The 12,691-nt window shown below is 40.1% G+C and overlaps 1 protein-coding gene across 1 annotated transcript in view; it reads left to right on the forward strand.

Moving 5' to 3' along the window:
• The window catches only part of RANBP17 (RAN binding protein 17), a 257,021-nt gene that overhangs the window by 7,954 nt on the left and 236,376 nt on the right, over positions 1 to 12,691 (forward strand). Inside the window, exons 2-4 of the mRNA XM_074960698.1 lie at positions 3,121 to 3,267; positions 9,369 to 9,459; positions 11,163 to 11,329. Of these exons, the coding sequence (XP_074816799.1) occupies positions 3,121 to 3,267; positions 9,369 to 9,459; positions 11,163 to 11,329 (405 nt within the window). The remainder of the gene's footprint in view (positions 1 to 3,120; positions 3,268 to 9,368; positions 9,460 to 11,162; positions 11,330 to 12,691) is intronic.

Below are 12,691 nucleotides of genomic sequence, written 5' to 3' on the forward strand. Positions count from 1 at the left end.
TGGGTTAATGCCAATTTTTATTTGCCAGTGAAACTTTAACTCAACAAAAATGTTGACCTTGGTACCTGCTACCACTTCTTTTTTAAAGGATTGCAGATTTATCCTCATCTCAATTTTTTAGTGGCAGTGTAAGTTGTCTATATTGGAGGTGCCTAAAGTGAAGTCTGAGTTTATTAGGGAAGTTTTTTTTAGGCCAGTTTCTAGGAGAATGAAGATAGTAGCCGTGAAGTGGCTTCCACTTCCTCCAGTGGGATGGTACTGGGTTTGATACTTAGAGAGACAATATCAGAATATGTGGGGGAAAATGATTCGTTGTGCAGTTCCAGGTACATAGTTTAGAGGCTGCTAATATCAGGAAAATAATACTTGCTGATTAAAGGAGCAACTTCAGCATGCAGAGATTAGTATGCAGGTCTTAATTTCAGGGTCATCTTCAGTGCTCTTGTACTTGCCTTTTATTTTTGTACAAGGGTGGTGAGTCCTCTCTAGTGGAGAAGGGACTTCTGTACGGTCTCTTTTGCAATGTAAAGTGTAGGAGAGACTAAAATGACCTTTCTGTGAAAGAGCCGGACTCTGAAATGCTGAAACATTCCAGACATGACCTGAGGAGTTGCTATGGCCAGTCCCCAAGGTGCTGTTTTGTTTGCTTTTGAGTTGAGATATCCTGAAATGGGAATTCAGTGAATGAAAGAAAAAACCTGCTAAAATAGAAGGGAGGGATTGGACTGAAGTTTGTAGCTCAGCATGAGCTCTAAGGAAGGAAATTGAAGAGAAGTGACCCAATATTCCATGGAGCATTTCAGGGGATGCAGATCCATAAGTGTGGATCTAGTTTGAAGATCTATTGTGCCAATAACTGTCAGAGGGTAAAGTGAATATAAAGAACTGTTGGTGAGTGAGTGTTGGGCAGAAGAGAGTTTAATTCCTTTGAGTTAGTGTCTTGTTTGGGCGTTAGTGTACATATGTTGTTTTTTCAGGGTCTTATTTTCATTCATTAGTTTATATTTATAGAGGAATAAATACATCTTCCCTTTTTATGTGACCCAAGGAGTGAGTTGCTTGAAAGGGAAACGTTTTATCTTTAGGAGATGCTAACCTTTAAGGATCAGAGGGGTAGTCGTGTTAGTCTGGATCTATAAAAGCGGCAAAGAGTCCTGTGGCACCTTATAGACTAACAGACGTATTGGAGCATAAGCTTTCGTGGGTGAATACCCACTTCGTCAGATGCATGTAGTGGAAATTTGAAAGGGCTCTTTGCCACTCTAACCTTTAAGGGAAGCGCTAGGGGGATATGAGATGTGTGTTGTCTTAATACTTCTGGGGGAATTCTCGCCACTACGCAATGCAGAATTTTGCAGATATTAACGTGTGTGCAGAATTTCCTTTCCCTCACAGAAATGGGTTGCAGTGCTGCTCGCCACCACTAAGAGCTGCTGGACCCTGCAGAGCCCAGCTTGCACATAAAAGACACTGCTGGGGGGAGGGAGAGGGTTCCTGGCAGCTACAGTTCCCAGCAGGTCCTGAGGGAAGGAAATGGCACATAGGAAATTCCCTGTAAGCCTGGGACCAAGCATCAGGCTGTTTCTGCCTCTGAATCCCTGGGCTCTGGGGGGAGGGGTGTGAGTGTCTGGGCCACAGCTGGGCTCTGCAGGGGAGAGGGTGAGGGTATCTGGGCAAGGAGGACCCTGTGGCTGGGCTTTTGGGGGAAGAGGGTGCAGGTATTTGGGCTGGGGGCAACACATTCAGTTTGCCCAGTGTGTCTGATAGTTTCAAAGCCACTTAGAGATCTGGATGCCCAGTTCCCATTGATGGGAGCTGGTAGTCCAAATCCCTTTTAGGGTAAATTTACCCAGAAAATGAAGGTGTGATTGTGGCATGGGTAGGCATACCCATGGGCCAACAACCCGAGTACATACCCAGGTACCCTGCAGGCTTGTACTGGGACAGCCAGCCCACTTTGAATCCTGTGCTGCCACGTCTTCACTACTATTGTTACCTGAGCTAGTAAGGTTAAAGGTAGGATGGATATGCTTACCTGTGCTGCGGTCACACCTTCATTTGCAGTGTAGAAGTCCCCTTAGACAGCTCTGCAAATCTCAGCCTGAAAAATTTCTGTTTTAGTCACTAAAACCTACCAGTGGAGGAACGTGTTCACCCTTCTCACGATAATTGGGGGGTGGAGCGGGCAGGGGGGGAGATGGGGGCGGGAGGGAGGAAAGAGTATTGTAATTTCTTATTTGAATCACTATTCTAAGTAATTGCTAACTGTACTGACCCTATGTTGTTCTAAAACAAGTGTTAAGTATGAAATGACAGCTGGACTTTTTGTAGACTTGGGCCTCAGTCTTGCAAAGAGTTAGGCCATGCTTAACATAAAGCATATGGATAGACTCAGTGACTTTCTGTTGGTCTTGCATAGATTTCTCTCTGGTCTTCAATCTTCATTTGGCTTCCTCTTAAACAGTATCTTGTTGATTCTTTCTCTTTTCCTCCTGTGCTGCATTATCTCTCTCTAAAAAGTACTTCATGTTATAGCTGCTTTTTGCATTTAGTACTTTCTTCATTGTGCTTTCAAATATTGACTCTTCAGTCAATAGGTTACAACATTTTCATGCTATTATCAGATATGCTCAATAAGCCAAGTGTTGATTTAAAGCTTACCTTCGCTATCTTTGGAACTTACAGCTAATGTTAGAGAGCAAACTTTTTTTGAAAAATACATGTTAAATTTGGATTCTTTTTATTAACTTTACCAGACCTGTTTCTGTTCTAAATTTCAAATTAGGAGTAGTCCATGATAACAATTCTTTTATCTCACTTAATTTTAATCACTGGTGTAATGTCTTCCATTTTAGTACTGAGGTATAAAATCTGTTGGTCTCTCTTGCACATAAATTTTACTGGAGTTCTGTGCCACTCTTATTGCAGTGAGAATTGGGAGGGAAAGAAGCTACTGGGGTTTGATTGCACTTTTCTGGAAAACTGAGCATAGGTAGCATTTCATGTTACTGTACTGGATATATGTCAGTGTTTGTAAATAGCCGGTACTGTGAATCTTAAGTAAGGCTTCCACAGGTGAAAGGCGTATTTGGAGGTTTCAGTATTGTTCTTTCTTAACAGAGTTTGGCAGAGCTAGAAGTACTATGTAACCAGCTCTATGAGGGGACTGATCTAGCACAGCGGATACAAGCAGAGAAGGTGCTCTTGGAGCTTATTGACAGCCCTGAATGTCTCAGCCAGTGTCAACTTTTACTAGAACAAGGAACAGTAAGTACTTGGGAGAAGTGTAAAATCTGACAATGTAAACATGCATTTATCATGAAGCCCACATTGGAGGTCCAGGTAATGTCAGAGTAAACGCAATACATGTGAGATGCTCATCTCTTATAACAAATTGAGTTTTTTCCTTCATAAATAAAATTCCAGCAATCTATCTACACACACAAATTGGTATTAGAGGGTGGGCTTTGTGGGATTGACAGTACCTAGCATTAGAAAGCAGATGGCCAGAAACAGGGGGAAAACCTAACTATGGGGGAAAATAGATGTAAATGTTGGTCTAATACTTGCAAAAGGTAGGAACCTTTATGCCACCTATTGCTCAGTATTGCTCCTCAACATGATTTGCTCCAGCACTTTTACAGTTAAGTCCCATATGCTCCTGCTCCTCCAAGTTACAATGGGACAGATTAAGAATGGTGTGAAAAGCCTTAAACTATGTTTTCCTGTTGTCTTAGTTTAAACCAGTCTCTTAGCATTGTTTCAGTTTTCTTTTTAGAGTACGAGGAGTCCAGTGTCACCTTAAAGACTAACATATTTATTTGGGCATAAGCTTTCGTGGGTAAAAACCCACTTCTTCAGATGCATGGAGAAGTGCGTTTTTTACCCCATGAAAGCTTATGCTCAAATAAATCTGATCGTCTTTAAGGTGCCACTGGACCCCTCGTTGTTTTTGTGGATACAGACTAACACGGCTACCCCTCTGATTTTTAGAGTATTATGTCTTTTTTTTTTTTGTACTGATATTTTACTTGCAGATATTTTGTCAGATTTAAAAGGTGGTGGGGGAACCAACCCTGAGTTAAACCTTCAGTCCTTCATAATCATTACTGTGTTTTGGAACGTTATGATTTCAGATGACATGCCTAAGACATGTCCGTTATCTGGAAATCATTGACATAGTTGGTAATGCCTTGGAAGAACTTGACTCATCTGTCATGTTAATGGATGCTCAAGGAGTTCTTAATTCTGTTTATCATTATGATACAGTTAGGTTATTGCAATAGATGTTGCAAAATGCATTCTCAGTGGGGGGAAAATGAAAATATTCAAAGTTAGTATAGCACATTGGCCTGATCCTGTAATCCATACTCTTGAGTAAGGATTACTTATATGAGGAGTCCCATTCATATGTGGTTGCAGCTGTGGTCTCTTCATTGAACAATGGTCTGGTGAATCGAGTGTTTTGGAGCCAGGCCACCTACAACTTTCTATTTCCAGGTCTGCTACTGACTTTCTTTGACCTTTAGCAAGTCAGTTAACTTCTTTCTGCTTTAATTATTCTCTCTATAAATTGTTATATAAATGTTTACTCAGCTTTGTAAAGTGCTTTGAGATCCTTGGATAAAAGGTGCAAAATCTTATTGTTAGAAAAGACTCAATTATTCTGTGTCTTCAGTAAGACTTTTGTTCAGGATGTGAGAAATGCAAGCATAAATATTGTTTTCTTCAATTTTCGGTGCATAGTAATTGCATTACAATCATTCGAATTCCATAATAGTATCAAGTAAAACAAATATAGGTCCTTGGTCATGCAAAGATTTACACACATACTTAATTGTAAGTGTGTGCATAAGTCTTTACAGGAGTGGGGCCATAATGTGAACAAATGTAACAATACAGTTGAGCTACAGAATTGTTGTAATTAAGATACAGAAAATTCAGAATTCTAGTAAATTTTCTTTTTCTGTGTGTGTATGATTGTCTGAGATCAGGTGTAAGACTGATTTAATATGTGGTACATTTTCTCATAGGGTGGGTGAATGGCTTCTATGATCTAATAAGTCTTTTCCATGTATAATTATCAACTGACATCAAAATGGTGCTCAACAGCTTTGTTGTTAAGCTGTAGTTTCCATTTCTGTTGTTGTAGAGGCATGGTAGTGGCTCCATTGCTAAGATTATAGTTGTGCTGAAGCTTACACTTGAAGCAGGAATTAAACCTCTTGCATTTATGAAGAATATAATGTATTCAACTATAGCACTTTTTCCTCAGTAATGAATTTTCAAGTAAATCTGTTAGTTTGTTACAATCATTTTAAAATTTCACATCTAACTTGCTTTTGAAAATTTATAGCAAGTAAATTCCTTGATTGTTGTTTTATTTACATTATGTACAAATACATATAAAACAAGGTCTGTCTTTACTAAACCATACATATTTTTCAGATGTAATGTGTATTGTTTAATTGAGCTGAGATTATTAAAAATCATAGTGTATATCTATGTGTGTGGTGTAGCCCAGCCCATAGAGCTAGTTTTAGCATTAATTTTACTTAGCAGTAATGCAAGGAAGCCTCCAGGCCTGTATCCTGTAAGACAGTGGCTGTCAACCTTTCCAGACTACTGTACCCCTTTCAAGAGTCTCATTTGTCTGACATACCCCAAGCATGGACAGTGGGTGCCATAGGCTGGGGGAGGCTGTTCCTCCACAAACAGCCAGGCATGGCCCCACCCATGCTCTGTCCCCAGGCCCCTTTCCCCTCCAGCTTTCGCTTGGCACGGCTGCTCCAATCTCCCCGTGGGATGGCCCCAGCTCCAGCCCTCCCCGTGCTCTGGGGCTGGGGAGGCTGAGGCCGCATTGTCTGCCCTCCTGCTGTTCTGAGGCTAGGGTGTGGGGCTCCCTCCCACTGCTCTGGGGTGGGGGTGCTGCAGCCACGTTGCCCGCCCTCCCGCTGCTGTGCTGCTCGCTCCAGGGCTAGGGGGGCGAGGCTGGGGCGGCTCTGGGATGGAATGGGGGGCACAGAAGGGGTGGGGCCTCGAGCAGAAGGGGCAGGGCTCGGGGCGGTTCACGTGCTGCTCATGACCAAGTTTCATCTCACTTAAAAACTACTTGCTTACAAAATCAGACATAAATACAAACTTGTCACAGCACACGATTACTGAAAAAATGCTTACTTTCTCATTTTTACCATATAATTATAAAATTAATCAATTGCATTTACATTGTACAGTGTATAGTATATAGGGCAGCAAAAACAAGTCATTGTCTGTCTGAAATTATAGTTTGTACTTACTTTGCTAGTGCTTTTTATATAGCCCCTTGTAAAACTAGGCAAGTATCTTGATGAGTTGATGTACCACTTGGAAGACCTCAGCATACACGTACCCCTGGTTGAGAACTACTGCTGTAAGACATTGGCTTAAGCAGTTAGCATAAGGTTTGAGGCTTATGAACTTTGGCACAGATAAGTGGCCCAATGGTAACACCTAAGTTTTGGGGAAATGGGAATAGAGTGTTTAAAAGAGAAGTTTGTACATAATATTTGGCAACTCCAGGAATATTAAACTGATATTAGGCTTGGATATTTTAGTATAGAATCATTGGCAAATACTTAACTATGAATTTGCCTTGACAACAAATTGGCGTATATGGTAATAAGTTGAAATCATTAATATACTAAACTCTAGGATAAGGGCACCCCAACATTAGTAGGTGTCAGGGTTCCCTTCCCACTCTGAATTCTAGGGTACAGATGTGGGGACCCGCATGAAAGACCCCCAAGCTTATTTTTACCAGTTTAGGTTAAAAACTCCCCAAGGCACAAATTCTCCCTTGTACCTTGGATTAGGTAACGCTGCTACCACCAAGTGATTTAGACAAACTCAGGGAAAGGACCCCCCTAATATCCTCACAAGCCCCCACCCCCTTTCCTGGGGAGGCCTGAGAATAAACAAGATGAGCACAGACCAATCTTGGGTTTTTTTAGGAGACTAAAAAAAAACCCCAGTCAGATTCAAAAAGAAACAGAACTTTATTAGAGAGAAAAAAGGTAAAAGAAGTACCTCTGTAAAATCAGAATTGAAGATAATCTTACAGGGCAATCAGATTTCCCTCTGGGCCAAACTTTAAAGTTACAAAAAGAAAACCAGGAATACACCTTCCTCTCAGCACAGAGAAAATCACAAGCCAAAACAAAAATAAGCTTATGCATTCCCTTGCTAGTACTTACTAATTCTAATGGAGTTGGATTGCTTGCTTCCTTGATCTATGTTCGGCAAGCACACAGAACAGACAGACCAAAACCTCCCCCCCCTTTTGAAAGTATCTTGTCCCCTTATTGGTTCTTTTGGTCAGGTGCCAGCCAGGTTACCTGAGCTTCTTAACCCTTTACAGGTAAAAGGATTTCGTGCCTCTGGCCAGGAGGGATTTTATGGTACTGTATACAGGAAGGTTGTTACCTCTCCCTTTATATCTATGACAGTGGGATAAGGAAACACAAATAAGAAAAAGGGGAGAAACCCCTACTGAATATGCGTTAGGCACAGCGGCATCAGTGTAACATATTATAAACACCTGTATGCTTGGAAAGAGAGAGATGTATGTTGCCCTTGAGAGGTGCCAGGATGATGGCCACTGGTGATAGTGATGAGGAAGATAATGGCTAATATTTCAGGTTGTTCTGCAAGGGATGGTGTGAGTATATGGGTGTTCAAATGTACATTCTTTATTATTTCTGTCTACCTTGCTGGCTTAGAGTGTTGGTGACTTTGCTAACTGTATTATTAAACTATTACAAATACAGAAGTGTGAGTGTTGTAACCATGCATATCGGGGTTCCCAACTGACCAGTAATTTTGATAAAACTGGGGTTGATCTTGAGACAAGAATCCGTCAAACCCTCAGAGTGTTAACTGGAAAATCCTAAGTAATCAGTATAATTAATACACAATCCACAGATCAGGCAACAGTGGTTTGAAAGGGTAAGAAATTCAAGTACGTAATTAATTTTGTTGGCCAGATGCTGAACCCCAACTCAGCAGCACAAAGCAAGTGTAAAGCTACACTGGAGGGGCAGCTGGGGACTTTTCCAACAGAGGTAGTGCACAGGGGTGGGAGGGCTAGGAAGGAAGCATGCCAGAGGTGGAGGTAGGCAGGTGCAGATTGCTCTATCTGATCCGGGGCTGGTGCAGTGCTTCCTGTGAGGCCACTGAAACCTTAAAGTGGTCCTATGGCTGTTTTGGCTTCCAACAGGCCCAAGATCAAGGGAGTAAAAAGGTGGATTAGAGCTATGCTTTTCCCCCAACACTTTTGTGTAAACAGCTGATAATCTGGCCCAGTGTTTTTTGACTACTGTATGGTATGGAAGTTCTAAGAATGCAGTTTTAAGATGTTTGTGATTAAACTATTAAGTAATATCGTGTTGGAAGGTTGATGTTAAAATTGTGCATTGTAGTGTGATCTTCAGGTCTTTCATGTGTGCATTTAGGGAGATAGTATTGTTGAATTGAAAGTGAGTCTGCTAGAGGGGAATTGGTATAATTGAGTGACATAATGGAAGTGGGCTAATACTTGAAGGACTAGCATTTGATTAGGTGTGAATGTTGCCTTTTTGTGTTTTATGCAGTTGTGAAGCAATACCCTTGAGAAAATGACAGCGTGTGAGTTGTAATAACAGTTTTGAATGTTGATTTTTGCCAGAGTCATCTTTGAAATCCCCAACTCAATTTGCTGAATTAAAGAATATCTTTAAGGAGTTTCATTCCAAGTGCAATTACAGTTTTCATAGAGATGTCTGGTCTGATCCATGGCATTGCCAGAGGTGTTGCGGATCACATCTCTTGTGGTCTCAGATGAAGAACTTAGTTTACTTTTCAGTCTTCAGGGCTGTAATGAAGCTTATTTTTACCATCATGCACAAAAAACTCAAATGCTAAAGTCATGAGTATTAAACAAACAAAGCAAATCAAGACTTCAGATGTTCGAATCCAGGATTCTTGTGACTAAATCTAGGGTGTGACAAATTCATCCCTTAGTTATAAAACATCAAATGATTTAAAACCAAATATTTGAAAACTCAGCCAGTGATAAGAATGGGAAAGTGTTGTTAGAAAAGTAGTTCCAATCACAAGTCTACATTTTTTGAGGGTGCTGGACAAGGGGAACGGAAGGGTCGTCTTATTTCCTATATCTTGGAAATTTTAGTGATTTTAAAAGCAATGTTGTATTTATATTTAATTTTTCGTATATCGAATATATAGCCAAATCATTGTCTGACAAACTGTATTCCTACGTGTTCGTTCTGCTTTCTTTTCGCATAACCTTTTTTTTTTCTTTTAATAAAATGGTATGGTGTTTGTTTCTATAGACATCCTATGCTCAGCTTCTAGCAGCAACATGTCTTTCCAAACTTGTAAGCAGAACAACTCCTTTACCCATTGAACAAAGGATTGACATCAGTAAGTAACTTGTATTATTTCTATTAAAATTGTAGTTGTAGTCAGAGAATGACTCTAACCTGACACTGTCGGGTTCTGCTTTTATTCTCTTCTGTTAACTTTCAAATCAAATTTTTTCACTTTCAAAGACAAAAATAGCTGGATTTTCCAGTTGCCAGAGCAGTAAGCACCTGCTGGGACCTAGAAACTACATTAAGTCCTTTCTGTGCTTTACTGGACAAAAGGGAGAGAACCAGACCACATGGGTGTAAAAGAGAGCACAGTGCCCTTTCCTGCTGTCGCTTACTCTTGTAGAGGGGCCTGACATGATGGAACTCATTTCCTGCTCTTCTTGCCAGCTCCTTATTTGACGAACTCACTGATTGTGGATGCAAATATACATTGCATCCATCAGGGGTGTAGTGGTGGCTGTGTTCCCCTGCATATAGGAGAATTTTAGGAGGAACCCAGTTTCCCATCTGTAAAATGAATATAATAGTTGTCATCCTTACCTACCTCACAAGGTGTAGTGAAGGTTAGTGAATGTTTAGAAACATGAAAATTCCTAGATATTAGTACACCTACTAATCTCTTATATTTACATGTTACTCCATTTTTTCCCCTTCCAATTAGCTCTTGGCAGTTGTGATAAGCGAGTCAGGGCAGAGTTCACTTCCAGACTTAGGACCCTGCACAAACTTACACATGTGTTTGATTTTAAGGGTGTGACATTAACTTCATTGTGGCTACTCATGTTCTTAAAATTAAGCAAGTGTGTAAATCTTAGTAGGACTGATCTTTGAATAATTAATCATTTTGCATGAGAAACATCTGAAATAGATTGGAATTATCAGTACTGTCAAATGTTATTTAGACCAGGGATAACACAGGAGAACACAAACATTTTAGAATGTTTCAAACAAGTTTTAGGTATTTTGCAAGAGGTGTTAATCTTGTAGAAAAATGTCTGAGAGGCCTAGGATTGAATGTACATAGAGGAAAGCCTTTCAGATTAGTACTGAGGCTCCCTACTGAGGAAATATATAGAAGTCTGCACTACTTTGGCTAGTGTTGTACCTGTTCTGTGGAGAAAGGATTGAATCTACAGGGTTGTGAATCCACCTCTCTTGATGACTAATTTCAGCCTACATGTTGTTTTTCTCCTCAGGAACAAATGAATTTTTGTACAGGTATATGATAAATCATCCTGCAAGTGTATAAAACAGAAATGACCTTCCCTTCCACTCCCCAGGAAACTGTTTTCTTATTTGAGGAAGGTGAAAAGTTAGGTGAAAAGTTTTCTGCCCTAGGAAGTATGCCTCGACAGAACTGAAAGCAGCCTGTACATGCGCATGCCTGAGAACACTGTTAGTTTCTTGTATTTCATAAATGAGGTATGAAGGCTGCTGTTGCATTTAAGGCAGAGTAATTGATGCCCAATACGTGGGACAAAATGAATGATTAAATTGGCTAACCGGTCAGCATCCTTGGTATTCACAAACTATTGTCAAATGTATGTTAGAATGATAATTACATACATACTTTGGTGCAAATAGCTCCAATGTAGTTAATAGTTTCCATGACTTAATTTTTTGAAAATAGTGTCTTTTATTCTAAGCATAAAAAAAATTACATCACATGACCTAGATTTCCACATTTGTTATAATGGCTCAAGTGTGTTTTTTAAAAGAATTGTGATGTTGACTAAGCATGTTTCTTTATAGGGAATTACATTCTGAACTACGTAGCCTCTCAACCCAAACTGGCTCCTTTTGTCATCCAGGCTCTTGTTCAGGTCATTGCTAAGATTACAAAATTAGGATGGTTTGAGGTTCAAAAAGATCAGCTCATCTTCAGAGACATTATTGCTGATGTAAAAAAATTTTTACAGGTAAGAAAAATTATCCAGTCATGCTGCTACTTAAAGTTACATAGTCTTGCATTAAATTTCTCTCTCTTCTCACTTAATGAATAGCTTGCTGAGTAACCCAAAGGATATTTATATACACAGATTAGAAAGGCAGGGACCAATGCCAAAAAAAATTGCTTAGGTCAAAGGACCAGAGCAGACCTGCCAGGTTTAAGGTTTAGTTTTTAGCAAACTGCCAGGGCATGGAATGCTTTATTCCATTCCCCATTTTTTTCAAAGGTATAAAACACTTGTTTTTCACCTTGGCAGTTTGAGTTAGCCGACTTTAAAATCATGCCATTATGGTTACCATCTTTATTTTTCCCCACTTGAATTCTAATAGAGTTTTAACAGCTATTATCTCAAAAACATGAAGAAATGAGTACTATACCATCTGAAAGGTGGGAATCTCATCCTTCAAATGGAATAAAGCATTAACTCTGACTGTAGTGAGTATTGCAATATTGGCTGCTACAATTGTGCAAACAGTGGTCAGTTGTAGGACCAGTACAAAAATTTTGCAGGACCGGTACACTTTTCTGAACACTGGTCCTTGATAATGGATCAAAAAGAAAAAAGTTTCTATATTTGATACAGTGGTTGCCATTAAAATCTTTACAGTGTTGCCTTTGTGATAACAAGTCTGCCATACTCATGTAGCTTATTAACAGGAATATGGAGAGATACTGCCCTAACTGTAACTACTTGCAAAGGTATGTGTAAAGATTTTTACTGTACTGCAGAGATGATCTGTTGTTTTGTACACACATAAAGTGGTTTTGATAATGACATGGTCAGCATTCCTCCTCTCTCATGGTCACATTAAAAATCTTTTCCTGCGTGACCCAAAAAAGCAGAGCTGATTGCTTTAAAAAAAAAAAAAAGAAAGAAAAGAAAAGAGAGAGTTAGAATGTGTATTATGTCTCAGTGGGGGTGGAGTCACAATTTGTAAGGAGTCTGCCACTTAGGCAATGGAAGTGGGTAGGTGGTTCACAGTTTGGGGTTGGCGTTGTGGGCTTTCCTTGTCTTATGACCTAGTGTGTTTAAACCCAAGTCACAATAATTGAGCTTTTAGTTGAAGAGAGATGAGCGAATAAGGGAGGGTTACTCACCTTCCCCTCCAGCATTTGGGGCCATCTTGCTTCCCACCCAACCTTGGCTTCATCGATCCTGGCACAAGGAATCTGATTGGACCCAGTATGCCCTCGAGCAATTAGGTTAGATAGGGCCAGGTGGCAGGGACCAGCATGAAAATCTGTCAGGTGAAACTAGCATGGTGGTCAGGGAAAGGTGAAACCTTCCACTCTGCTACATGAGCAAATTCTTTCCTGACTCTGAAAAACA

The sequence above is a fragment of the Natator depressus genome, chromosome 8 (assembly GCF_965152275.1).
Source record: "Natator depressus isolate rNatDep1 chromosome 8, rNatDep2.hap1, whole genome shotgun sequence".
Lineage (NCBI taxonomy): Eukaryota > Metazoa > Chordata > Testudines > Cheloniidae > Natator > Natator depressus.